The sequence below is a fragment of the Taeniopygia guttata genome, chromosome 4 (genome assembly GCF_048771995.1).
Source record: "Taeniopygia guttata chromosome 4, bTaeGut7.mat, whole genome shotgun sequence".
Lineage (NCBI taxonomy): Eukaryota > Metazoa > Chordata > Aves > Passeriformes > Estrildidae > Taeniopygia > Taeniopygia guttata.
Window position 1 is genome coordinate 2479523 of NC_133028.1, and position 23828 is coordinate 2503350.

The window sequence follows — 23828 nt, forward strand, 5'->3', positions numbered from 1 at the left end:
TTTCACGTAGTCCCGACCTCCCTGTAGAGTTTCATTGTGCTTAATTGTGACCTTCAGGTGTGAAATATCAAATTAACTGAGGTTTTCATGTTGCTGCTCTTGGTAGCAAGACTTGGCTGAGGAGATTGATGGGGAGTTTCTTGTAGGGTGAATCCAGGGGTTTTTGTATCCATGTCGGGTTCCTCTGTGGAGGTGCAAGGGCCAAGGGTGTTGACTCTTTTTACCCCCTCCTTGGCTGGAGGGAGGCAGGGATGGTGCTGTGAAGGAGGAAAAAATGAGTGGCAGGCTGGTGGTGGTTGGACTTGAGCTTTGGATGTGCCATGGGCAACCTCCTGCGGGGTTTGATCCCACACTGCCCGGCAGGAAATAAATGGATATTTAATGTGAGCAAGGCAGAAGAGCGCTTGAGAAGTCTCTGTGTATTTTTCTCTTCCCTTTGCCATGTTCCAGTGGATTTGCTGCTATCCCTGAGTGATGCTGTAGCACTCCAGTGAACATTTAAGATACCAGCCCAGAGCTGGGATGGCCATATCCATCCATCTCCCTGCCTGGATTAAATCTGGGCCGTGTGTTGTTGGGATGAATGATGAATGAGGCTCTGGGTTTTCCAAAGCACCACATCTGTACCCAGAACAGCTTTTTTGAGAAGTTTGAAAGATCCTGCTCCAGCAGATGCAATGAGATGTTTTTGCTTGTGTTGATAAAGCAACACTTGGTGCTCCTCCAGCTGGGTACATGACAGAGCTGTCAGCAAAGATTGACACACCTTGAAAATGATAAGAGGAACCAAGAGCTGCTGCCTGATAAAAGCACAAGGAGAATTTCTGTTCCATTTCCATGTATCCATGAGGACAGGCTGCAGCTCTCTCTTCAGCATGTGCCTGCTATTGTTCAGGATTGTGGGTGTTTTTTGTCTCTCCAGAACTATTTCTTGCAAAAGCAGATAAACCAAAACATGTTTTCTCCTCAATGAATATTTATGGGCTTCCAAATCTCCCTGCATACTTCTGCATGTGTAATTAGGCTGGAAGTTGGGCAAGTGAGCATTGGAGAACTACAGATGTGAGAGCCTAGGGAAAATGCTTGATGTTTCTGGTTTATTTGGGTGCTTGCTTTTTAATAATAAATTGCACTTTTTAGATGAAACAGCTTGTGTTTTCCAAAAGGCGCATCAAAAGCAGGAATAATTGGGGCTGTTGCAGCAGCAGACTTGTCTGCTTAAGTGATGCTTTTAATCACATGTGCAGCATCCAAGTGAAATTTGGGAGAAGCTGGGTGATGTAACCAAAGCCTCTGAACCACCTCATTTCGTTCAGAGGGATATGAAGTCAATCCTTTCCCTCTTTTCTACAGCTCTGCTCCCACCTTGAGTTGGGAGACTTTGAACCCCATTGAGGGCAAAACTCAAATTTCTGTTTGATCAGCAATGATTTTGTTTAAAGCAGCTTTCTGCATGCAGAAGATAATTGCTTTTTTTTAGAGTTCTGGAGTTTTCAACGTGAGTTGCACCCTCAGCTTATTTTTTTGAGAGTAGCAGGGCTTGGCTTGAAGGTGCGTGGCCAAGTAATGGGGTTGCAGCAGCTCTTACAGGTTAGGATTTGGAAGTAGAGATCTGGAAAGGAAGCAAAACTCTCATCTGAATAACTGTAACTCTGTGTTACGTCTCTGTAGTTTTCCACAGCTTGGCCTCTGGAAAAGTTTTGGTCTTTTGGTCTTAGTGGGTTTTTTCCATGCTGCTGCTTCGCTCATTCGAAATAAAGCCGTTCATGTGTTTCATTTTGATAGCAGCTCAAGCTTTTGGGGGTTTTTTTGGAGAATTTAAGGAGAAGGATGCCAGGCTGGAAGTGTTCAAGGCCAGGTTGGATGGGGCTTGGAGCAGCCTGGTCAAGTGGGAGGTGACCTCAATGGTTTTTAAGGTCGCTTCCAACCCAAACCATTCTGTGATTCTCTGCACAAAAAGTACCTGTGGGAGAAATAATGCCACAGAGAGGCTGCCTTGGCTGCAAGGAGTGGGCTGTAGGCAAATACAGCTTGGTTTTGTTTTGTTTTGTAGCTGATACCCAAAAAAAGCTTCGTAGCTACTCTAAGAAAATGTCATTGTTGACGCTTGGAAGTTTGAAGTGGGAATTTCCCGGGTTCCCCCATCCTGTGTATTCAATGACATTTACTAGTCCCTAAACAGCAGTTTTCTTTCCCAAGAGCTGTGTTGCTTTCTCCTCAGATTTATGGAGGCAGCGTGGTGAGTTGACAGGACATTAATGTGCTCATCTTGGAGTCACTGCCTGCAATCCCTTGGAAGTGCTTGGCTGTTATTGTTGACTCCTTAACGAGGACAAGGAGGGTTTCCAAACGAGGGTGACTCATGAAATCGTAGCCTCAATCTATCAAACAACGATGCATTGGATTAAATGATTACTTCAAGGATTAGGAGTTAGATTTTTGGGGAGGTGGAGAGGGAGGGAGAGAAGGGAAGAGTAAAAATACATCAGAGTTACAAAAACCAGGCCAAAAAAAGCTGCAAGACACAATCCCTTAGTGATCAGATAATGCCAATCCAAGCGTGCTTGGTTCACACTTCCAAAATGGGAGATGTTGTAAAAACTGAATCTCTGCTTTTCTCTAGAGATCATCCCCTGCCAAGAGAGTGATGCTTCAACTCCTCCTGAGCCTCCTGCTCGGCTCCTGCTGCCTGTCAGGTACCTCTGATAGTAACACTCTTCTGATGTGGGATTTTTTTTCCTTCTTTCCAGCTGAAAGTGAAGGTGCTGGCTGCGTGTTACTGCACACATCAAGGAAGGTAAGCAGAGGTGCTGTGTGACCAATTTGGTTTTTTCATCATCCAGAAGTACAGAAAAGGATCTTCATAGACACCGAGGGGTCGCTTGTCACTGGCCTGTGACAAGCAAAAGCATTTAAATGCTTCTTCTCTTGAATTCCTCTCCCTTTCTTTAAACCTAAAAAGCCACGTGCTGCTCATTCTCAGAACAATTTCTCTGTAATTCTGATTGTTCCACTGCTTTTTGTCCCAGACAATTGCTTGACATGTTAATTCATCACTTTCTCTTCTGCAGCTGCCTCCACAGGGATCCAAATGTGTGCTGTAGAGGTCCTGGCTGCTGAGCTCCTCTGGAGCTGGAAGCAGAGACACCCATGGCTGGGATTTGGTTCCCTCTTTATTCCAGCTAATCACTCATCCTTCACGAGGTTCAGCAGGAGTGAAATCCCTGGAAACAAGCAGGCTAGAATGAGGATTAGAAGCCCACACTTAGTTTACACTTGATCTTGAGACTGAACTCACTAATGATAAAGTGAAAGTGCAAAAAAAACCTCTATAGACGTTTTTATTCCAAACCTTCAGCTATGGAAGGGCACAGAAAGTACTCAGGGAGGAATTGGGGTGATATTTTAATGACTTCCCTGTGAGGGTGGGGAGGCCCTGGCACAGGGTGCCCAGAGCAGCTGTGGCTGCCCCTGGATCCCTGGAAGTGTCCAAGGCCAGGCTGGGCAGGTTTGGAGCAATCTGGGATGGTGGGAGGTGTCCTGCCCATGGCAGGGGGTGGCACTGGATGATCTTTGAGGTCCCTTCCACCATTCTTTAATTCTCTAATTCTGTATTTAGTACTGAGTGAAGTTTTGTCTTTAGGGTTGAGAGGCTCATGGTGCATTAAGTTGTCTTGACTTCTTGCCTGAGGGCTGAAGGAGTAGCTGTTGTCCTGGGAACTTGTCATCACTGATCCTGGTAAATCACAGAATCATTTAGGTTGGAAAATCCCTCCAAGGTCACCAAATCCAACCATTCCCCCAGCACTGCCAAGGCCACCACTGACCCATGTCCCCAAGGGCCACATCCACACGGCTTTTGAATCCCTCCAGGGATGGGGACTCCACCACAGCCCTGGGCAGCTGTGCCAGTGCCTGAGATCTTGGATTTCAGGCTTTGTTCCAGGTTGTAACTTGAGGTTTTAGTTTGTGTAGCCTTGTAAGCTTTGGGGGCTTTTTAGGGAATCCCAGAGAGCTCTTTAATTCTGCTTTGCTTTAGGACTCTAAGACAGCTCAAATCTTGAAAAGATATTGCAGAAGACTGAATTAGCAGTGAGAGGAAATGTGTGATAGCTTTAGAAACCTTTTCCCCAAGTTAACAAAAAACCCCAAAGCAAATAAATACCAAAGAAAACACTACCCAAAACAAAGCCACCACAAAAAAAGAAAATTAAACATTGTTTGGTATAGAATCATGGAAAGTTAAAATAAGCAATTCCATACTCAGGAATGAAAATATCTTTATCCCTAATTTGTCTTGTCTAATCCCAGTGCCAGGGTTCTCAGTCATACACACTTGACTGAAAGTAACCTGAGAACTTAATCACTTAAAAGTGCAAATTCTAAGCCCAAATGCAGGATCTGCCTTTGATAAGAAATAGTTGGAAACTGCTAACTCATAAGTGTCTCTTCTCTTTTGTTTTTCCTTTTGAGAGCTGTAGGATTTTTGCTTTTTCTGGCCTAGAGTTCATGCTTGAGCATTTTAGTGTGCTGTGGAGCCACAAATACCAGAGAGCTTTAGCAGGGCTTGAGAAAAAGACACTTTTGCCAGTTTTTCCCTCCAGGGAGGATGAGTGGAAATTTTGTGCTTCATATGCAAAGGAAATTGGGACCTGACTCATGGAGGAGATGGCTCCAAGTGTCTGGGAAGGGGGAATCACCAGCAGAGAAGTGAGAAGCTTTGTCTGGAGAGGTTTCCCTGTCTCTGGTGGAAGCCTGTGGTTCTGGAAGGGCAGTTTGTGTCTCAGGGAATTTGCTATCTAGGAGGGCACTTGGTGGGCAGGAATAAAGGTTCTTCACACAGATTGAGCATTTAATTACCATCACAGAGTGGTTCTGAGGGAATTGGCCCAAAGGACCATGGCAGCAGCCCAGGCAGAGCTCTGCTCAGGAAGAAGGGATTTTTGGACACCACAAAAAATTTGCTGGTGGCTCTAAGTGAAGGTGTCTCCGAGCAGCCAGCCAGGAGAGAGCTTGCATTTTGAGCCTTGTCAACAAGTTAGAATGTGTGATTTTGGCCTGCCTGAAGTCAGGAGAGACTGTTTCAGTGTTTTTCCCTTTTTTTGGCACAACAGGCTCTGTTCCTGTCACGAGGCAATGTGGAGCTTTGCAATCAAGGATGCCCAGAGCTGTTCAAATGGCTCTTGGGTAGCTGACTTGGGTTTCTTCCTAAGCAGTTTCCAGCATCGAGTTTCCAGCATCAAGTTTCCTGGTGTGACTTGACTATCTAGCTAAAAATATTAGTGAGGGAGCATTCATTAATCTCCCCTGAACCCAGCAGGGGTCCTGGCTGGAACAGTTGTGCCTGAGCTGTCGCTGAGGCTTTGCTGTGCCAGTGCTTCCAGTAATTTGATTTTGGTGTTCTCAGGGAGTGATGGATTTCTCTCCTTTCATGGTGGCTGCTTGCCTTGTGATGTTTAATGTGCATAAAACCTCTTTAAGCTCAGAGAGTAGATTTAGACTGGATGTTAAAGATGCTCCCTTGTGAGGGTGGTGAGGCCCTGGCACAGGCTGCCCAGAGGAGCAGTGGCTGCCCCTGGCTCCCTGAAGTGCAAGGCCAGGTTGGATGGGCCTTGGAGCAACCTGGGCTAGTGGAAGGTGTCCTTGCCCATGGCAAGGGTTGGAACTGGATGAGTTTTGAGTTCTCTTCGAGCCCAAACCATTCCATGGCTCTATAATGCCTTTCCTAACCTTAGGGAGTGATAATAATGATAAATGGATGATAAATATGAGTCTTCCCCCTATTTCCTATAAAGGACCAACAGCAGGGAAATGAAACAGCCGTGGTGCATGGAAAGTTATTTTCCCAAGGCATTGCTTGAAGCCTTTGGCTCAGCTGGAGCTGAATCTTCCTGTCTTGCAATGAGCTGTCAAGCACAGCTCAGTGCAGGATCAATGTTGATTGCAGTGAACTGGGGCCTTCCAGCACCTGAAGGCAGCTACAAGAAAGATAGGAAGAGATAATTTAAAATAGTCTGGAGTGACAGGACAAGGGGAAATGGCTTCAGACTGAAAGAGAGTAGGTTTAGACTGGATATTAGGAAAAAATTCTTTATCATGAAGATGGTAAGGCTCTGGTACAGCTTGCCCAGAGAAGCTGTGGCTGCCCCACCCTGGAAGTGTCCAAGGTCAGGCTGGATAGTGCTCTGAGCAACCTGTGCTAGTGAAAGGTGTCCCCTGCCCATGGCAAGGCATTGGAACTGGATAATCTTTAAGGTCCCTTCAACCCAAACCATTCTGTGATTCTGTGATCTGGGCAGATAACCCACATGAATGCCTTTGATTAATTTTTTGGTGTCCCTCATCTTTCTCCTTCTGCTGTTCTGCTTCTGATTGCTTCTCTCGTGTAGAAGTTGGTGACACAAAGCCACCTTTGCTATTTTGAAAACTCTTGTTACAGGTGTGTGTTAATTTGCTCTCAGTTTGAGACAGACTCACTGCTTGCACTTCTGAGGTGGAGTTGTAGCTGTGTCACTGTCTGCTCTCCTACGAGCAGATGGTTCCAAAGCCTTGGGGGCGGGAGCTGAAACGCTTCAGAGAATCCTCCCTCTCAAGGATGCTGTGGAAAGAGTGATTGATGCAAAGTAAAACAGTGCTAATTGCAATGGATGTGTACTGACAACTTGATAGTTGCTGTGATAATTACAGTAATTAGGGAGATGTTAGCTTTTTTTTCTTTTTTGCCTGTGTCTATAAATGGAAAAGGTAAGAGAGAGTGTGCATGGAAGGAAAGGACCCATGAGTAAGGCTCTGGGATGGCCCTGTACCCGAGGGGGAGCGTGGCATGGGGCATCAGATTTATAAAAGCAATTTAGAGCTTGGTTCTTCCTGAGCTTGAGAGGAACTGAGGGTTTCGATGTCTCTTGACAGTCTGGTTCTCAGCATCACAAATTGAACCTGGCAGCTTTCCCATGGGAAGGAAGATCCATAGAACAGCTCAGCTCCCATTTCCTCACTCTGGCTGTTGAAGGAGAGGGTCAGGACTGCCAGCCCTCCCTGTCCAGTGCTTGTGTGTGGATTCCCAAGGACTGTGCAATTGGGAATGAGGCATTTGTAGTTTGATCACTCAATTAATCACCTTCCCAGCTGGCAGGTACAGAAAGGAGTTGAGGTTCTGGAGAACATATCGCAGACAGTTAGAAAAATTATAAAAGAAAAACCTCATAAAATGAGGCCTGCTCTGCTAAATTAATAGTTGGCCTATCACTTCTTCTAAGTGCAGCTAGTACTTTGCAAGTTCTCATGCAAAAACATCCTGAAAATGAGAGTTTGTTAACACAACAACAACAACAACAACAGCCTATTTCTAGAGTTAAAAACAAGTGCACCTATATAAACAATAAGATCACTCCCATAAGAATCAGTGAAGAAAATATGTAAACAATTCAAGAATAGGGAGATTTGATAGACCTTTTACTAATCAATAGAGTAATTAGCAAGAAAGCTATTAACCAATTAAAGTTGGTCACGAAGGCTGTAAAACCTGTATAAAATGAGTTGTGTGAATAAAGAATTAACTTTACCTGCATGAAGAAACTGAGTCCCGACAAACACATTGGGGCTGTCTCTTCATCTCAAGGACAGTAAGTCTGGGACAGCAGAAGGAACCAGCAGAGAGCTGGGATAGTTTCAGCCTCTGCTGTTTTTTATTCATTACTGCTTTAAAGCTAAATCTACAAAGGAAGAAAACTTCCAAGGAAGTGGAAAGAACAGAAAATACCAGAAAAGTTGATGGCCTGGATGGCATTTCGCACCTCCCACTTCAGGCTCCCTAACTGGGAGCACTGGGGACAGATGGTTCCCAGTTTGAGAACAACTGGGTTGACTTGGCACTGAGATTCATACTGGTAATTTTTCATGTTGCTGAGCTCAGCGTCCATTTCACCCAAATAACATTCCCACTTTTTTCAGACTTCCTGAATTACTTGAACCTAAAGAAGATTTTAAATGCTACCTTAAGCATTTTTGATTTTAGACCAACTTATCAGACTTTATTCTAGGCTAAAAAAAAAAAAAACAAAACACACAAAACAACAATTTTCTTTAAAATTCTGCTTTCTGTATCAGTGTGTAAGTGGTACCTATGGGCACACTGTTAGGATAAGCCTTGAAAATGCAAATCTTCAATGCATTAATGCATAAAATGCCTTTTCTCCTGTGATCTGAATGGCCAATAGAATCTTTGGTTGGGTGGTAACCTCAGCAAAGCTGCTTGTGAAGGACCCAGATTCTGCTTTGCTGATTTTGTGTACAGCTGTCTCATGCTCTGCCCTTTTCTCAACACAGTACCTGAAATTAAAGAATTTTGAGGAGGAGGTCAGAGCCCAGCGAGACCTGGATGGTTTCTTGGCCAGAGCCAGCATCATCCTGGATGAAACAGCCACGTCCCTGGACGATGTTCTCCGGGAGATGCTGAAGCACTTCGCCGAGGATCCTGAGAACATGGAGCCCAGCTGCAACTTTGAAAAAATCATGAACACTTTATTCACAGATTCAGGGACCCCACGGGAAGGGAACGGTAATCAGCTCTTGGTTTGCTTTAGCTGGTGGGCTGCTGTTCATTTGCCATCCTTGCCGTGGTGGGGTGCTGGGCATTCACTGTATGGTCCCCAGGCTTGCATGTTGCATGTGATCCCATGGGTTGATTTTTTTTCCATGTGACTCAGACTGAAGGGCCTCATTTTTCCGGGTTTTTTATGTTTTGGTGGAGTCTTGCCCCTGTTTTATTAAGATCACCCATTGTGGTGCTCTCTGGGGTGAGGAGTCAGCAGCACTGGGGTGTCTTGTTGGCGTGGTCCATTTTGGTTTGCTTGTCCTCGTCAGCAGTGGCTCCTTTGCCTTGTGATTCTCCACCTGAATTCACACAGGCTGGGGAATTTGCCTGCTTTGGATGAGTAATTGGGGAGGGTTGATTCTTTGTGTCACTCCCATCCCACTGGAGGAAATTGGAGACACTTGATTTTCCTCCAGAAGCTCAACCAGGGCAACCCTAGCCGATGTTGTTGCCTTTGGTGTCACCTTAAGCTATCAACAAATGTTGTAGTGTAGTCTAAAAAACGCTGCCTTTTAGCCCAAGATGTGAAGAAGCTTAACTGAGCATTGTTTCTCTGTAGGCACCCCTGATGTTTCAGAGTCAACAGGAATGAATGTACAATCATGTCCATCGCACCTCAAATGTAACTGTCACAGCCTGAGTGAATTTGTTTAACAGATATGTCAAGTCCTGAGCATGTAGTAAGCATGTTCATGCTTTGGTTACTTCTTGCTACCTGTCTTAGAGCTTCGCATTTGTAATCCTTTTAATTTAGGCTTTCTGCCAATAAAGAACAAAAAGTAAGTAGTGCCATAAAATAGTGTGAGAGCAGTAGCTGGGAAGAGGGGGAGAGAGGGCAGGGGATTGGGGAGGTGACACCCCTCCCAGTCCTGTCTGTGTGTTTGTGGTGGATAATGCTAATCTAATAACCCAGTACTGCAGTAGGATGATGTTGGGAGGAGAAAGCAGCTGCCTTTCTAAGCTGCGAATAGTTTAAGGACACAGTTCAAAAGCAGCAGGACAAATGTTTCCATCTCTTTCTGTCAGCCCCCACCCCTGCATCAGTCCACTGGGCAGATAGGAATGCTTGGGATTAGTAGTCAGCTTCCATTTAGAAAGAAATGTTATTTACAGCTGCAGAATAAACGAGGACAGCCTGTGATATTTCCCTCTCTTCTCTTCCCAGTTCACCTCTTATCAGACACAATTCAAGGGGTCACAGCCACAGTCACGGGGGTGCAGTATCAGCAGTCCTGGCTCTGTATCATGTAAGTACCTGGGTTAGATGAGCAAAATCACTGACATCCAAACCTTTTCCTGCTGCTGGGAGGAGCAGAGGTTCAGAATGTGCCCTTCTGGGTTAAGATGGTGGTGCTTGTTCCATCCATCCTGTGGGATCTGTCTCTCTCTGGGCTGCTTCTCTTTGCAAACACATGCAGTAGGTGACCACAGCCCCTCCAGGGCATTCAGCTCTTGGATGTTATAGAAATCTGCTGTTAACAAGCTAAGAATGCTGAAAAAATGAGCCAGAAAATGCTAATTACTGAGAAATGCTAATAAAGGAACTTCTCAAAGGGACAAGCAAACTAGTTCATGGACTGCTTTGCCTGCCAAAGTCTGGGAGCCTGGACCAAAAGATTTCTTAGGTCCTTTGATGGAACCATCCAAACTTTGTAGCTGAAAATTGAAGTCAGACATTCCATGCTATTTAGACACTGATTACTTTGTCTGACAATTAATTTGGACGCTGATTAATTGTCAACACTGTTAAACACTGGAGGAGCAGGCCCTTAAGAACTCTGTCACCTGGGATTTATGAGATGTGGTGGCTTCACCCCAGCTTGCACTTGACCAGAACTGGGGTTTGACGTTATTGTCTCCAAGTCAGGCCTGTGGGGTGAGCCAGGCTGTCCCTTCACAAGGGAAGGACAGAACCTGAGTCCCTGAGCCAACCAAAGCAGTGCCTTTTTGACTCTGTTGCTTTATTCCTGAGCAGTCTTAAAGTCGAGTTGTCAAGAAATATGGTAATTCCCAGAGAAATGGCTGGGATATGTGGGATAGGTGCCTAAAGGCATGCACATATTTTAGCCTTCACAGCCAGTTTGCTGAGACAACTGTCACAATAGTTTTCCTTCTGCTTGCACTTCTTCTCCTGCCCTCTGCTTATGGCTGGGGAAAATTGAGAGAAATAGAGGATTTAAAAAAAAAAAACAATCAAAAAGGAGACAATACCATCAACAAACAAGGGAAAATATCCCCCTTGTTTTGAATCTCTTATGAAAGACAAGGATGTGATCTCCATATGAAAAAGAAGTGATGGCACATCAGGGCTGTGTCCTGAGGGAGAAGAGGGCTGGATGATATTTTTTGCTTTCTGTGCTGCCTTTTTACACCTGGCACGTACAGAGCAGGACCACGAAGAAAAAAATGAGTTTATAAAGTAAAATGGTGTCAACCAAGAGGACTTTTGGGCAGTTTTCTCCTCTTTGGATGCCATAGGAAGGGTAACAGCAGTAAGGATATGTAGGTGCTGCTGATGCAGAGGATGGAAATTTCTCCCGTGGGGTGAGACAAGCTCTGTGGAGGGTTTTGGGAAGGGTTGCCTTAATAACCAAAACATTTTAAAAGTCAGGATACAAATGCTGTGATTACATACATGAGACTGAAAAGGGTGGGTTCAGCCTGTTAGGAAAGTGAGCCAGAGCTTTAAATGCATCCATGTGAGTAATGCTGGCTTCCATGACAAGAGATGATTTAAAAAATAAGCTCACAGCCTGAAGGTGTCTTGTGCAAAACTTTCCTTGTTTCTTCCTTTTGTTGCTCTGAAGAGGGAGAAGAAAGTGGTGGGAAAGCAATGATGAGTTATTAACTATAATTATCTAATTATTGCACTGTATTTCTGCTGGAGTTATTGTGCAACAGATTGTGAACCATATTTTTAGATCTTACATTTTTCTTGAAGTCAGATTGCAAAATAGCTTCCAAACCTCTGAAGTAAAAGGAATTTGTTGATGAAAAAATTTTCCATATAAGTGGGAAGAACCTTTAAGATATCTTCTCTTCTTTATCCTTGCATTTGGTCTATACTCTTTGCTAAATTTTAAATAAGCATTGCTGGGTTGGTGCACCTTAACCAACTTTTAATTCCTGCTGGATGAGATTGAATTGATACAATAAGATTATATTAATGAGGAAGAACAGCTCAGAAATAAGGTTTTGGCGGTGTTGCTTCTGCATAGATGATGAGGGGAAATATTAACAGCTGAAATAAGTTTGGGGTGAGAAAGGAAGGAATTTTGTAGGATACTCACTGAGTTGTGCAGAGCCTGGCTGCAGAAGAACATTCCTAATAGAGACAAAAATGTGTTTCACTCTCCCTTGTGCTGGAAAGAAGGCTCTTCTTATCTGATTTATCATCTGTGAGAAGAGCAGTGGGGAAAACCTGGGGTTGAAATAATTGTTCTGCTTCTGTTGGATTTGGTATTTTCCTGACGGTTTCAAGTCTAGGGAAGCTCCAGCAAGGTCAGACATCCCATATGGATCTGGGCTTCACCCACAGGGTAGAACAAACCCTTGAGGAACTGAAGATCTCAAGATTTCAATGTTCCAGTAAAGTCCAGGAAAACAACTGAATTCTGATTCACTACAGGCTTTAGGGGTGGTTTTGTCAGGAAGGACCAAAAGCTGATCTTGCTGAGGCCAGGATACATCAGCTTATGGAAAACTTGGAATTCTTCTGTTAAAATGAGAGCTGAGAAGTATCAAAGCTTTTCATGCCCCAGTGGCCAGCAGGATCCAGCTCTGGAAGAATGAAAGTTTCTAGTTGTGCACATGGTCATTTCCTAGCTAGACAACAAATACTGAGAGTTATAGATGAGCTTCATCAGCCCAGGACAAGATCTCATACCTTTGAAACCATGGACAAAACTAATTTTTCCTCCTATCCCAGCATTTGACAGATCATGAAGACACAGACTGGCCCAGAGAGCTCCTGCTGCTGGTTGTTTCCTTGGAGAACCTGGTTTGAGGGATGGTCCTGTCCCAGAGTGGGGAGTTCTGGACTGCTTTCCTCAGTTATTTAAGTGAGAAAACTCAGCTGCTGGTAGGACCTGCAGCATGGAATGTCTGAAGTAGGCAGAGGTGCTGCCAGGAGGGCACTTGGAGCTCTCCCTGAAGCACCCAGACCTGCCATGATCCCAGCACAGAGGGGTAAACTGGATGCTTTCCATGTCTTGACTGGGAAAAATGAGCAAGAAGCTTCAGTTGGAGCTGCTGGTTTTGGTGTTGCAGTTTTGTGCCTCAAAAAGGCCAAGAAACCCCTCCCTATCCCATGAAGAAGTGACTATCACAAGCCAAGTTCTGTCACACCCCACTCCTTCTTTTTAACCCTGACAAATGGAGATGAAAATGCCTGATTTTTAGTTTTTTTCCTCTTGGAGTGAAGCATATATGATTTTAAAACTGCTTAGCTGGGTGCTGATGGATTTTTCTCCCTCATGTCCTGTTAGGAGAAACATCAGCTCAGTGGGTTATGGAACAAATATCCCTGAGCTGATGGAACCCCCCCAGGCATCCCAGCTTCCAGACTGTATTCTCCCTGCCAGCAGGCTGATAAAACTGCTGATTTCCAGAGCTGAATCCTTAGAAAAACATGAAATGAAGCTGCTCCATAGTCTGGATGGAGTAGTTGTAGAGCCATCTCTTCTGGCTGGATTGCTAAGGGACATGGACTGGGCATTAAACTGATTTCCTAAAGCTCTTTTAACAGGCAGAGCAGAGAGCAAAAAAGCCTCCCTGCAAACAAAGAGTGGTTCAGTGGTGTGTGTGCTCTATGTTGCTATAGAATTTCTGCCTTTGATGTAGCCTGTCGTGGCAGTGACTCCTGTGGAGGAGTTTAACTCAGAAAAATCCAGGTAGCCTCTCAAAAATAGGTATTGTGAGATGATACTGGATAACCATCAAGGCTGCTGTTGAGGTAATCAAAATTTGAGGAGTGAGATGCCAAATTTAATGTATTACTGTGAAAGGTGTGACTGGTGTCTCTCTCAACAGAAGTAATGCAAGTCCATTTTGTGTGTTTAAGGATTTTTCCAGACCCAGAGGTCTGTGGGTTTATAGAAAAGTCACATTGTCTCTGATTTAGCTGTTGAATAGACTGCAAATAGAGATGCTTCAGTTGCTGTCTCTTCCTCAGATTATTCTTTTAAAGGGCAAAATGAGAAATTAAAACAGTTGGACTGCTTAAAACAAATATTTTCATTTAGAGGAATGATTACAAGATTTGGAGCCTTGTAAGCAAGAGCCTCTTCTCCAGAATTTACAGCCATCATCTCTCAAGTGTTCGTTAGGCTCAGAGAACCATATAATTTTTTTTAAGGGCCTCTCCACCCTTTTTGGGTTTTCCCAGATTATGCTAGAGAGCTGAAGCTTTTGCAGGTGCTATTTCATGAAAAGAAAAGCTCAAATTCAGCCTCTGTATTAGGAATTTGGGTCCTGAAGAAGAAAGATAGCTTGTTTTTCTGCTTTGTTTTACAGACCTGCAGGGTCTGTACAGGGATGAGACGTCTCCTTATAGAATGAAGGTTGGAAAAGTCCAACCATTAACGCAGCACCACCGTGTTCACCTCTAAACCATGGCCCAAGTGCCACAGACAACATCTGGCAAATGTTCTTTGAATTCAGAGAACCAGTTAATTTTCTTTTAAGGGCCTCTCCCCCATGCTGGGCCAACCCAGGTGATGCTGGAGAGCTCCTACAGGTGCTGTGTGACGGAAAGGAATTCTCAGTACACACTGACCTGGAGGAAATCCTTCCCCCTGGAGAGGATGAGGCTTCCTGGAGCCCAGCAAGGTGCATTTCCCAGGCCAAAAGGACTTCCAGCCTGCAGTGGGGGTGTTGTGGCTGAGACCAGCCTGTGCCAAGCTGTGGGTGAGCTGCCTGGCCTGGCCACAGCTTCATTCCTCACTTGCAGATCCTGGTTTCTCAAAGCTGGTGCCTGGAGCTGCTCAGCAAAGGAAGATTTATTGGCAGTGGTTGAGAAAAGAAGTGTCATTGTTGTTCTGTGTGGGGACAGGAAAAGGCTGGCTGGCTGATTACCTCTGCTGGGCACTTTTTCATACTGCAAGGGATAATTTGTTGCTGAATTAATTTCCTTTCTTGCCCTTTCAAAAGAGGGTTTCTGTTTCTCTTAGGTCTCCATAATGTGACCCTTTTTATGATTTGGTTGAGCAATGTGTTATTACTCTGATATCATCTTGGGTGTGGGGCAGACCTGGGGCACAGGGGCCTCGGTGGATCTGGGATTTTGGTGGAGCACTGCCAGTTCTCACCATCCCAGTACCACCCTCAGCACCACCAGAGGCAGAGAGGAGCACAGGGAAGCAGAATTTGTGCTATAATTTAAATGCCCTTTTTACAAGCTCAATTATTGGGGGATCAAGATAAAACTGCTGAGAACAGAACCTGGCATCTCATTAAATCATAGTCCAGCATTTCCTGGGGTGACTAATACTGGGTGGAAATAGATTTTTCAGCTTTCTGGCCAAACCAAGGGAGAATCAAATGTAGCTCAACTCAAACCAAAAAGGAACTTGGAGGCTTTGACCAAACCAGACTTGATTTAGAGTCAGCTGAGAATGTCTTGCTAGTTCTCAGTTTTTTTGGGGCTATTTACCCTCCAGCTTTTTTTTTTTTTTTTTTCTTAGTGGGAATTTGTTTAAGTGCTACTTAAAAAAAAAAAAAAAAAAAGTTGTTTCACTGTGAAAGTGACTTTCTTCTTGGCCTGAGCTGTGCTGAGTTTTACCTTGCAGTCTTGCTTGACTTGGAATTTCTCCGTGTGAACCAAGGAACTTTTTTTTTAATGTCTCTTACAAATATTTGCACAATTCTAGTTGGGACTGCAGTTTTGGTTTGTATTGTATTTGTATCTGGATTCTGGAATTAAAACAAAAGTGCAAAAGTGGGAGCTGTAAGTGCTACACTGGGGAATAGGATTTGAGTCAGCTAAATAATAGCTTAAATTTAAAGAGAAGCTTGATCTGCTGAATGATGCATGGGCAGGAGTGACTTGGCCTTGCACTGGAAGTTTTAAAACATCATTTTTTTCCCCAAATAAATGAATATAACAGAGGGAGAGCAGACTGAGATGAGGCTGCATTCTGCACTGCTCCTCCCCTCCATGCAGCCAGGCTCAGGAACATCCCATCTTCCCTGTGGCACCTGTTTAAATCTGGTTTTAATCAGGTTTGTCCTCATTAAATCAACTCCAGCCTGATTTGTAAAGGTGTTATTGATTGAAATTATTTGTACATTGACCTAAGTGTTAGAAACTCTCAATTTTACTGGTGTGATACTGGGATTTAGATCCATGTGCCCATGTCCATGGAGTTCTTTACAGAGGAGCTGGAGGAGACTCTCAGAAGTGTGAGAAGCCTCAAACTCCAGCACTCTGGATAAAATTATTCCAGATAAAAAGGGTTGATAATGACAGTGAATTTCTTGGTGTCTTCTAAATGTGCTCTGTGTGAAATCTTTCAGTACTGTGGGATCCTCTTCTTGCCCAGTCCCTCAGCTTAAGGAAACAGTGAACTTCTGAGTAAGAGAAACACAAATTTTTGATGGCTACCATGAAAATGATGTTGTATAATAGAGAGACCCAATAGCAAAGTTCAGTTTTTTACAGTCCAGTTTTCCCCTCTGTACCCAAGAAGCTCTTGAGCTGAAGTGGGATTGTGGCACTGCTGGCATGACTCCTGTCTCTGGAAAACACAGCCCTAGAAACAATTCATGGAGCTGAAACGTAACCCTGTCACTCCAGGGAGAAAGAAAACTCCAGAACATGTGGCTTCCTTCATTATATTGCACTTTATAATAGGCTTTTCCAAATTGCTTTTTACTTCAGTAGTTTCTTGCTTGGTCAGGTCCTGCCTGGTGCACGTGGTAGGGAAGGAAAGGTGTCATGGAAATGTTGGAACAGCTCTGTGAGCCACAGGTGCTGATACCTGCTTCTGCCATGTCTGGGATAGAAATGGTGTCCAAAATGCCCAGCAAACCTTTCTTTTCAAAACAGATTAATCAATGAGCTTGATGCCTCTGGTTTTAGCTTTTATATTTTTCAGGTTCTGTGCTGCTTTATTGTGTGGGTCTGAGCTTCATCTTAAGGGATAGAAAGCTCTCTTGACCAAGTAGGGAGACAAAACAATTCCTTCTCCAGCTGGGGATCCAAGGACATACGATCCAAATCTCAGGCCCAAGAGCACAAACAACGTGGGCTGAAGAGACAAAAACAAGAAGGATGGGACTGCCTGGGCTAAAGCTGTAACTGGACAATGAACTGCAATTTGCAAATGGAGCAGAACTGATCAAAGTGAGAGACCCCATGAGCGGTCGTGCATTTTGTGATGATTTTGGTTCACCTTGTGTGCAGCCTGGCTGGGCTCTGGTGCTGCCCAAGGTAGATCTGTTGAGGCCTTCTAATAAATCCCTACTTCATTTTTTAGCTCTGTCTAACCTCTTGTAGGTCAGCCTTCACAAGGCATCAAGCTGAGCAGCTGAGGTATGCACGTGCTGAGAGCTGAGCTCAGAATTAATGCTAATGGTGCAGTAATCAGTCACTGCTGGTCACCAGGTGGGTGAAGGTGAGAGAACTGAAGGTGTTGGGCCACTTGAAGGTTCTCCAGTTGGTCCAAAGCCCGGAGTTCATGTCCCCTCTGGCTTGTTGAGCTGTAACAGAAGGAGACTTTTCTGCTGTTCAGCCACAGCTGGATTGCAACCAGGGGCTTGGCTTTGGTTGTGAAAACAAGTGTAGCTTGCATTCTATTTTCAATTACTTCAAAAGATATTTATTCCTCACCTTAGGACCTGCCTTTATCTTTCTCTCTTCCAAAGCTGATTCAAGTACATAAAGAACAAGAGGCTGTGGTGAAGGAAAGTTAGGAAATAAATGAAACAGTGTCATCTTTCTCATGCCCTGTATTGTTCTAATTAAGCTGTTTGGTTGCTCTCAGACAAGTGTCTCTATGAGATCAATTTACAGAAGCAGGCTGCTTCCAGTCTGAGATCAGGAAGTCAAACTCAGTAAGAAAATACTTGATAGTGTGGTTTTTTTTTTTAATGCAAATAAGTGGAGAACTTGATAGAAAATAAGTGGTCCAGACTAGGACATCTCCAGCCAAATATCTTGTTAATGTAACAGCCCTCAGGGTGCATGGGCGTGAGAATACATCTTAAAAGGAAAGAAATAAAATGGGATTATGGAAGAGAAATTACAGAAATAGATCCTCCTGTTGGAAAACTGTGATAGGTGCTTGTTAGATGAACAAAAGAAAGCAAGCAGCTGAAATAACGTTGAACCAGGTAACGGGAGGGGAAAATTACTCTGAAGTAGGAAAACACTTCCATACCTCTTCCAGGTGTCTGTAGGCACACACTGTGTGCATTTTTCACCAATGGTTTACAGAAGGGTTGGGAAGTGGTTGGTGGCTTCAAAGGGAACAGGAGAGCTGCATGCCAGGCTGCCATTGCCCTGCTGCCCCTGCAGCAAGCCCCAGAGTTTCCCAGCAGGAAAAGTGGCAGCTAAGCAGGTCCCAGCTCTGGTTAAATATCCCTGGGTGGAGACAGATGTGGTCTTTCACAGCCTCTGCAGATGATCCCTGTGTTTATTCCGCACAACTTTTTTTTTTTTCTAGTCTTGGTTCTGGTAGTCAAACATCCATCCTATCCCCTGGATCACAGCCAAGGATTTCCCTCCAAGCACTAATCCCCTCCCTGTGGATCTTGAGCGGGGAGGTCAGCCTGGTTTCCTGGAGCCAGAAAGGGGAAAACAACAGCTGGGAGCAAATGGGGAAAGCCATTACAACAGAGAGGTCTGCCTGAGGCAGAAGTGGGAGTATATTGGCTTGGCATTTTGCCTTAGTGTTTCCAGAAGCACCTTGGGAGAACAGGTGAAATGAAGTGTAATCTGCTTTTCAATAATGCAGGTGTTCTTTAATAAGAGGGTTTTTTTTGTGTGTGTGTAGGAGCTTCTATAGCTCTGCAAGTACTTGGTGTCTTGTGCTCTCTGTCATTTGTTTTCTTGGCTTGAAAAAAAAAAAAAAAAAAAGCTGCTGGAAGAAAAGGCAGAATACACCTTGAAATCTTGAAAGGTATTTCCCATAAAGACATGGATGTGAAATTGTACAAAAGGGAAAATTGGGCTGATAGTAACTAAAAGTTTAAGACTTCAGAAGTCTTCAGCCAACAACATCATGTGTTTCTCAAAGGTGAAATGTGGTTTTATTCCTTGTGGACCAGAGGAGATCATGCCTGGTGTTGTGGGGCCCAGTCTGACAATCCCATTTTCCCCAACAGTTGCACTATAAAGTCCCTTCAGCGACGTCACGTTTGCATCAGCCGCCTGGAGAGGCCTCAGAACTGGGGTGAGAACTCCTGTGAAGTCAGATTTGTGATACTGGTCCTGGCTCCTCCCAAGATGGTGAGTTTTGTCTTCTTGCTCCACAACTTCAGGAGGTTCTCCTGAGTTTGCTTTTCCTTGAGCTCCTCCAAGGGTTAATAAATGTTGTTTTTAAAACACAAGGGGATGTGAAAAGGCCTGAGGACTTCTCAGCAGCTGTCAAGATGATTTATCCTGTTGGTGAGGGGTGGATTAGTGGGCTGTGTCCTTGTCTCATGGCCTGTATCCTGATGGGGAGGAGAACACTATGTAGTCCCCACACACACACCTGGGATGCCTAAACCCTCCATGGATTCCCCTCTGCAGCTGGAGCTGCTGTTTTTAGAAGTAAGAAATGCAGCTCCTTGCTAAAGCCAAGCTTTTGAAAAGCCCTTGTGAGCCTACAGCTGCTGCCCCAGGGCAAAGGTCTGGTGGGTTGCTTCCCAACAAACTTCCCTGGTGGGACTGACATTTTCCCTGCACGTGTGGCTGCAGCAGCTGGAGGTGATGGAGCCAAAAGGAAGATGATTCTTTTTTGAGCTCTGTTGCAGTGAGGGTGAGACTTTCTGGGAGCTGCGGTGCTTTTAAGGTCAGCCTATTCCTGAGGCTCTTTGAATCTTTCAAAGCTTTTAGCACATGAAACAGCAAGGTTAAAGCTTGCTCAGGTTCTGGTGCTTTGGTGTAGACAAGAATGGCACAGTAGAACACTTCTACTGTAATCAGAATATCCTGAGTTGGAAGGGACCCACAAGGATGATTCAAGTCTGACTCTGATATCATGGGGTGCCTCAAAGTTAATTGGGGATCACCATCCTGTCTTCCTAGAAAGCACTGGCCTGACCAAGGTGGTTCTTCCAGCTGATGGCTGAATGGTTCAAAGCTCAAGACCTTTTCACACTCCAGCTGGCTGTTTACACCTTGGGTCTGTGCTCCTGAGAGGTGCTGGAGAGGTTGGGGACCTTTCCTGGGACAGGATATGTCCTGATTCAATTTCCTGCTCTTCAATGCTATCTGTGTGACCTTGGGACCTGCTGGGCTGGCCTGTCTCCTCCCCCCTTCACCACCACCCACGTTTAAATGGGAATACTGGTGTTTCCTTCTTTCCCAGGATTTCTGGCAGGTCTTTCCCAACCGAGCCGTTCCACGCTTTTGGCATCGACCTCGAAGCCAACAGGCTGAAAACATATTGATGTTCCTTGTGCAAAGCAGGAGGGAGAACACCTGGAGCTGTGTGCAGTTCCATGGATCTCTCCCTCATTGTTATCTCGGGCCAGCTACGTGCAAAGCACCCGGCGAACGGCTCCGCATCCGCTCGGATCCCGAGAGTTTGCAATTCCAGTGGTCAGCATCAAATTAAGGGAAGGGAGTGGAGGCCAACAGAGCTTGCACTTGCCAATGTGCTTTTTTCTTTTAAATGGGTTGGTGGAGCCAGCCCCAAGTGTGCATTTCTGGTGCAGCAGTTAAAATAATTAACCTGCTGACAGCAACACATTCAGCGGAGGGGGAGGAAAGTCCACAAAATGGGCATTTGTTATGCTGGGAATCCAGATTCTTGGCCTTGCTAGTATGGAATAAGGAAGAAAAAAGAGTTTTCCTGCAAATATCTGTCCTCTTTAAATCGTTCATCTCCTTGGTAAAGATAAAATGGGAAGAACATTGGGAATGTTCAATCATTGGGAAAAATTGGGAACACTGGGAATGTTCAAAACACTGGGAAGCAATCCTTGCAGCATCCAGCCCAAGGATTGTTGCTTCTTAGGGGTGAAAGGTGGAGCCTCCTCTGTGATGGCAAACCCAATCTGGTTCACAGCCTCTAAAAGCAAGTCCCAGGCAAAATCCTTCATTTACACCCAAAGCTCTCCCTAGAAACTTAAATTGAATGTGCCCTAGTGAGTGTTTGAAGAGACATTCTTGGTGATGGAATCCCAGAAAGGTTTGGGTTGGGAGGGACATTTAAGAAAATCTCATTCCAACCTCTGTCATGTTCAGGGACACCTTCCACTGTCCCAGGTTTCTCCAAGCCCCATCCAACCTGGCCTTGAACACTTGAGGGATGGGGCAGCCACAATTTTTTGGAGCAAAGGGAAGATGGGGCAGCCACAATTTTTCTGAGCAAGTGGAAGAGAGGAGGAGGGTGATGTGAGTGATGGAGGAAGGCCAATATTAGCAATGACTCTGGGACCAGCTCAGTGCCACCCACGCCTGCGCTTCTGCGTCACCCACACTGAATTATTTGGTTGTGTCCATGGAGAAATTGTTCATCTGTTCGGTTGTGAATCATGAGAAGCAATTGGGATCAATCACAGATGCTCACTCTTCTTTTCACAGCAGAGTGAGGAGCTTGGAGGTTCTCCAGGCCTGGGGAATGTTTGGGTGTCTCTGGTAGCTGCTGCATGATGAGTGTGTGGAGTGTAGAAGAGGTGGGTGGATTAAAACTTGGCATCAGAAGGAGCTTTTAATGAGCTGTGGTTCTGTGTAATTTAGTCTTGGCAAGTATCTTACCTGTCCTGGCCACAGCAGGAACAAGTGAGCAGGTCACTTGGAGAGCTTGGATTTGGTGGGTTGGTGCAGGGGTGGGGACCTCAGCCTCCTTAACTGTTCCCTTTGTATTTAATTTCCTGCAGTAGGAAAACTGCTTGGATTCTGTTGGAAGCTGGACCCCCACAGATCAGGCCTGTGTCTCACAGAAATATTAAATCCTGAAAATAACCACTTTTTTTCATGTCTGCAAGACTCCTGTCCCTTCCAGACAGTTAGTGAGGACAGACAAGAGCTCCTTGTGTGTTCCCAGCTTTTTTTTCCCCATCATTTCCTCTGTGCCAGTGGTTACTTGAGCTGAAAGCTCTCAATCTCCACTTGTGTAGCCAGAATTGCCCCAGAGTGGCCAAGTGAATTGAGTTTTAATGCCCAGAAAGTAGTAATCAGACGAGCACAGTAATCTCAGTCTTTCAGATAAGACATCAGTACATGCAGAAACCTTGACTGCAGCACCACCCCAGGAGCAGCAATGCTGAGGTGCTGTTAAGTACAAAGATTTTTGTCTTGTCTTGAAGGGAAATCAGGGATAAAATGCACACTCAGCATGATTCAGCTTTGGACTGGTTTCTGGGAAGTTGATCAAGTAAAGATCAATCAGGGCTTCAGGACCTGTGTTGGTACCTTCAGAGGATCCTGCTGTGAATGTGTGTTCACCTGCAACAGCTTCCACATGTGCCCTTTTACCTCCAGGTCTCTCTGGGATCCTGGGAGCCGGCCAGGTTCCTCTTCAGAGGGATAAATTATGGGGTTTACCTTTTAGAAGTAAAATTAAATGGTTTTACAAGCACTTTTTTTGTCTTTTTTTTTTTTTTTTCCCTGCTTAGAAAAGCACCAAAACAGCCACAGAGGTGGGCAGGACCTTTGCCACGATGTTTTCAGACATAACCTTCCGGCAGAAGCTTCTGGAAACCAAAACTGAGGAGGAGTTCAAGGAGGCCCTGGTGCACCAACGCCACTTGCTGACGGTGGCTAATCAGAGACCCTCAGGAATGAAAGATGGGCACAAGTCACACGGTAACAAACAACTCAAGGTAAGGCTTGGCCAGCACCTCTGCCATGCCCTGGTGTCCAAATCCATCCATCCACGGAGATTTGGGGTGAGGAGGTGAACACTTGAGGCCAGTGCATGCAGCAGCATTCCCAGCAAGCTCCCAACACCAAGGCTTCCCCAAATTTCTGCTGTGTGCACATCCGCCTTCCTCAGCTTCTGCTGTAAATCTCCAAAAAGCCACTTTAAAGAGGCAGGTGCTGAAGGGATGCAGAGCATTTGGGGGTTGAAATGGTTACAGGATTTTGATTCCAGATGCTTAGTCGAGGGTGGGATTAATGGATCCCTGCTCCTTGTCAGTCCAAGGTACTTAATCCTTACAATCAGAAGGCTCTGAAGGAAGCTGCTACTTGTCTTTCCTCAGCCAAAAGGCTTCTTGGCCATCTCTGCACGGTAATTTCACTTAAAAGTTGCCTGTCAGTATTTGGCCTGAATTCTGCCTGTTTGATCTGTAGCTCTGTAAAACATTACTTGCTTTGTACTTTAAAGTTCGAGGGAAATGCTGTAACTCAGCTTTCTTTTCTGGAATTTCCTGTGTGTTGGTCATTGCTTTGTTTTTCCGTTCAGAAATCCATTCTTTAAGCAGACAGCATACCTGAAAAACAAACTGTGCCATCTCCAGCATGCTGCTCCTGTCTCTGCATTACAAATAACCCCAAAGCTTTGGGTTGCTTACAGAGCAGGAGCTGCTTCACTTACCACTTTTTTTTTCCCCCCTGGAATAGATTTAAGGGGTTTGATCTGCACATCTGGAAATGAGCAAAGCTCATGTTTTTCCTGTGGAATCCCCTTGCTTATAGGTAGTGCTTTGAACTTTGCTAGACCCCATATCTGCTCTTAACTTTGCAGAACAAGTCTTGAAACCCTCTTTAAACCCAGGTCGTGCAAGGCAGGGATATTTGGAGTAGTAATTTACCTAAAGTTGGTTTAACCCTCTACACCTGGCCTTTCAAATGGGTTTTTGTTAGAGCAGTTAAAGTGTCTGACTTTGTCTTTTGCTAAAAATAGCAAAAAAAAAAAAAAAAAAAAATGTCTCCAGAGGGTTTTCTGCTCTGTGGTTTGGTGAGGAGGGCTGGATGAGATGCTGAGCTTGTAGATTTTGGCCCTGAGACTGGTGATTCCTGCTGGCCTGCTTGGAAAAGCAGCCTTGGCCAGGCAGAATCCTGATTTCTCCAAGGCAGTGCTGTACAGGGTGACACTTCTTCCTTCAGCTCTTGCTTTTGGCACTGACAGTTGTGGGC

At 44.9% G+C, this 23828-nt stretch overlaps 1 protein-coding gene across 7 annotated transcripts in view; it reads left to right on the forward strand.

Moving 5' to 3' along the window:
• The window catches only part of SLC4A11 (solute carrier family 4 member 11), a 101601-nt gene that overhangs the window by 40443 nt on the left and 37330 nt on the right, over positions 1-23828 (forward strand). For 4 of the 7 annotated variants that reach the window (XM_072927883.1, XM_030270266.4, XM_030270264.4 and 1 more), the window contains exons 4-9: positions 2751-2797; positions 8326-8557; positions 9153-9215; positions 9759-9840; positions 18920-19043; positions 22364-22570. In XM_072927883.1, the coding sequence (XP_072783984.1) occupies positions 2751-2797; positions 8326-8557; positions 9153-9215; positions 9759-9840; positions 18920-19043; positions 22364-22570 (755 nt within the window). The remainder of the gene's footprint in view (positions 1-2750; positions 2798-8325; positions 8558-9152; positions 9216-9758; positions 9841-18919; positions 19044-22363; positions 22571-23828) is intronic. The other 3 variants (XM_041715608.2, XM_030270265.4, XM_072927884.1) reach the window with 1 other exon arrangement.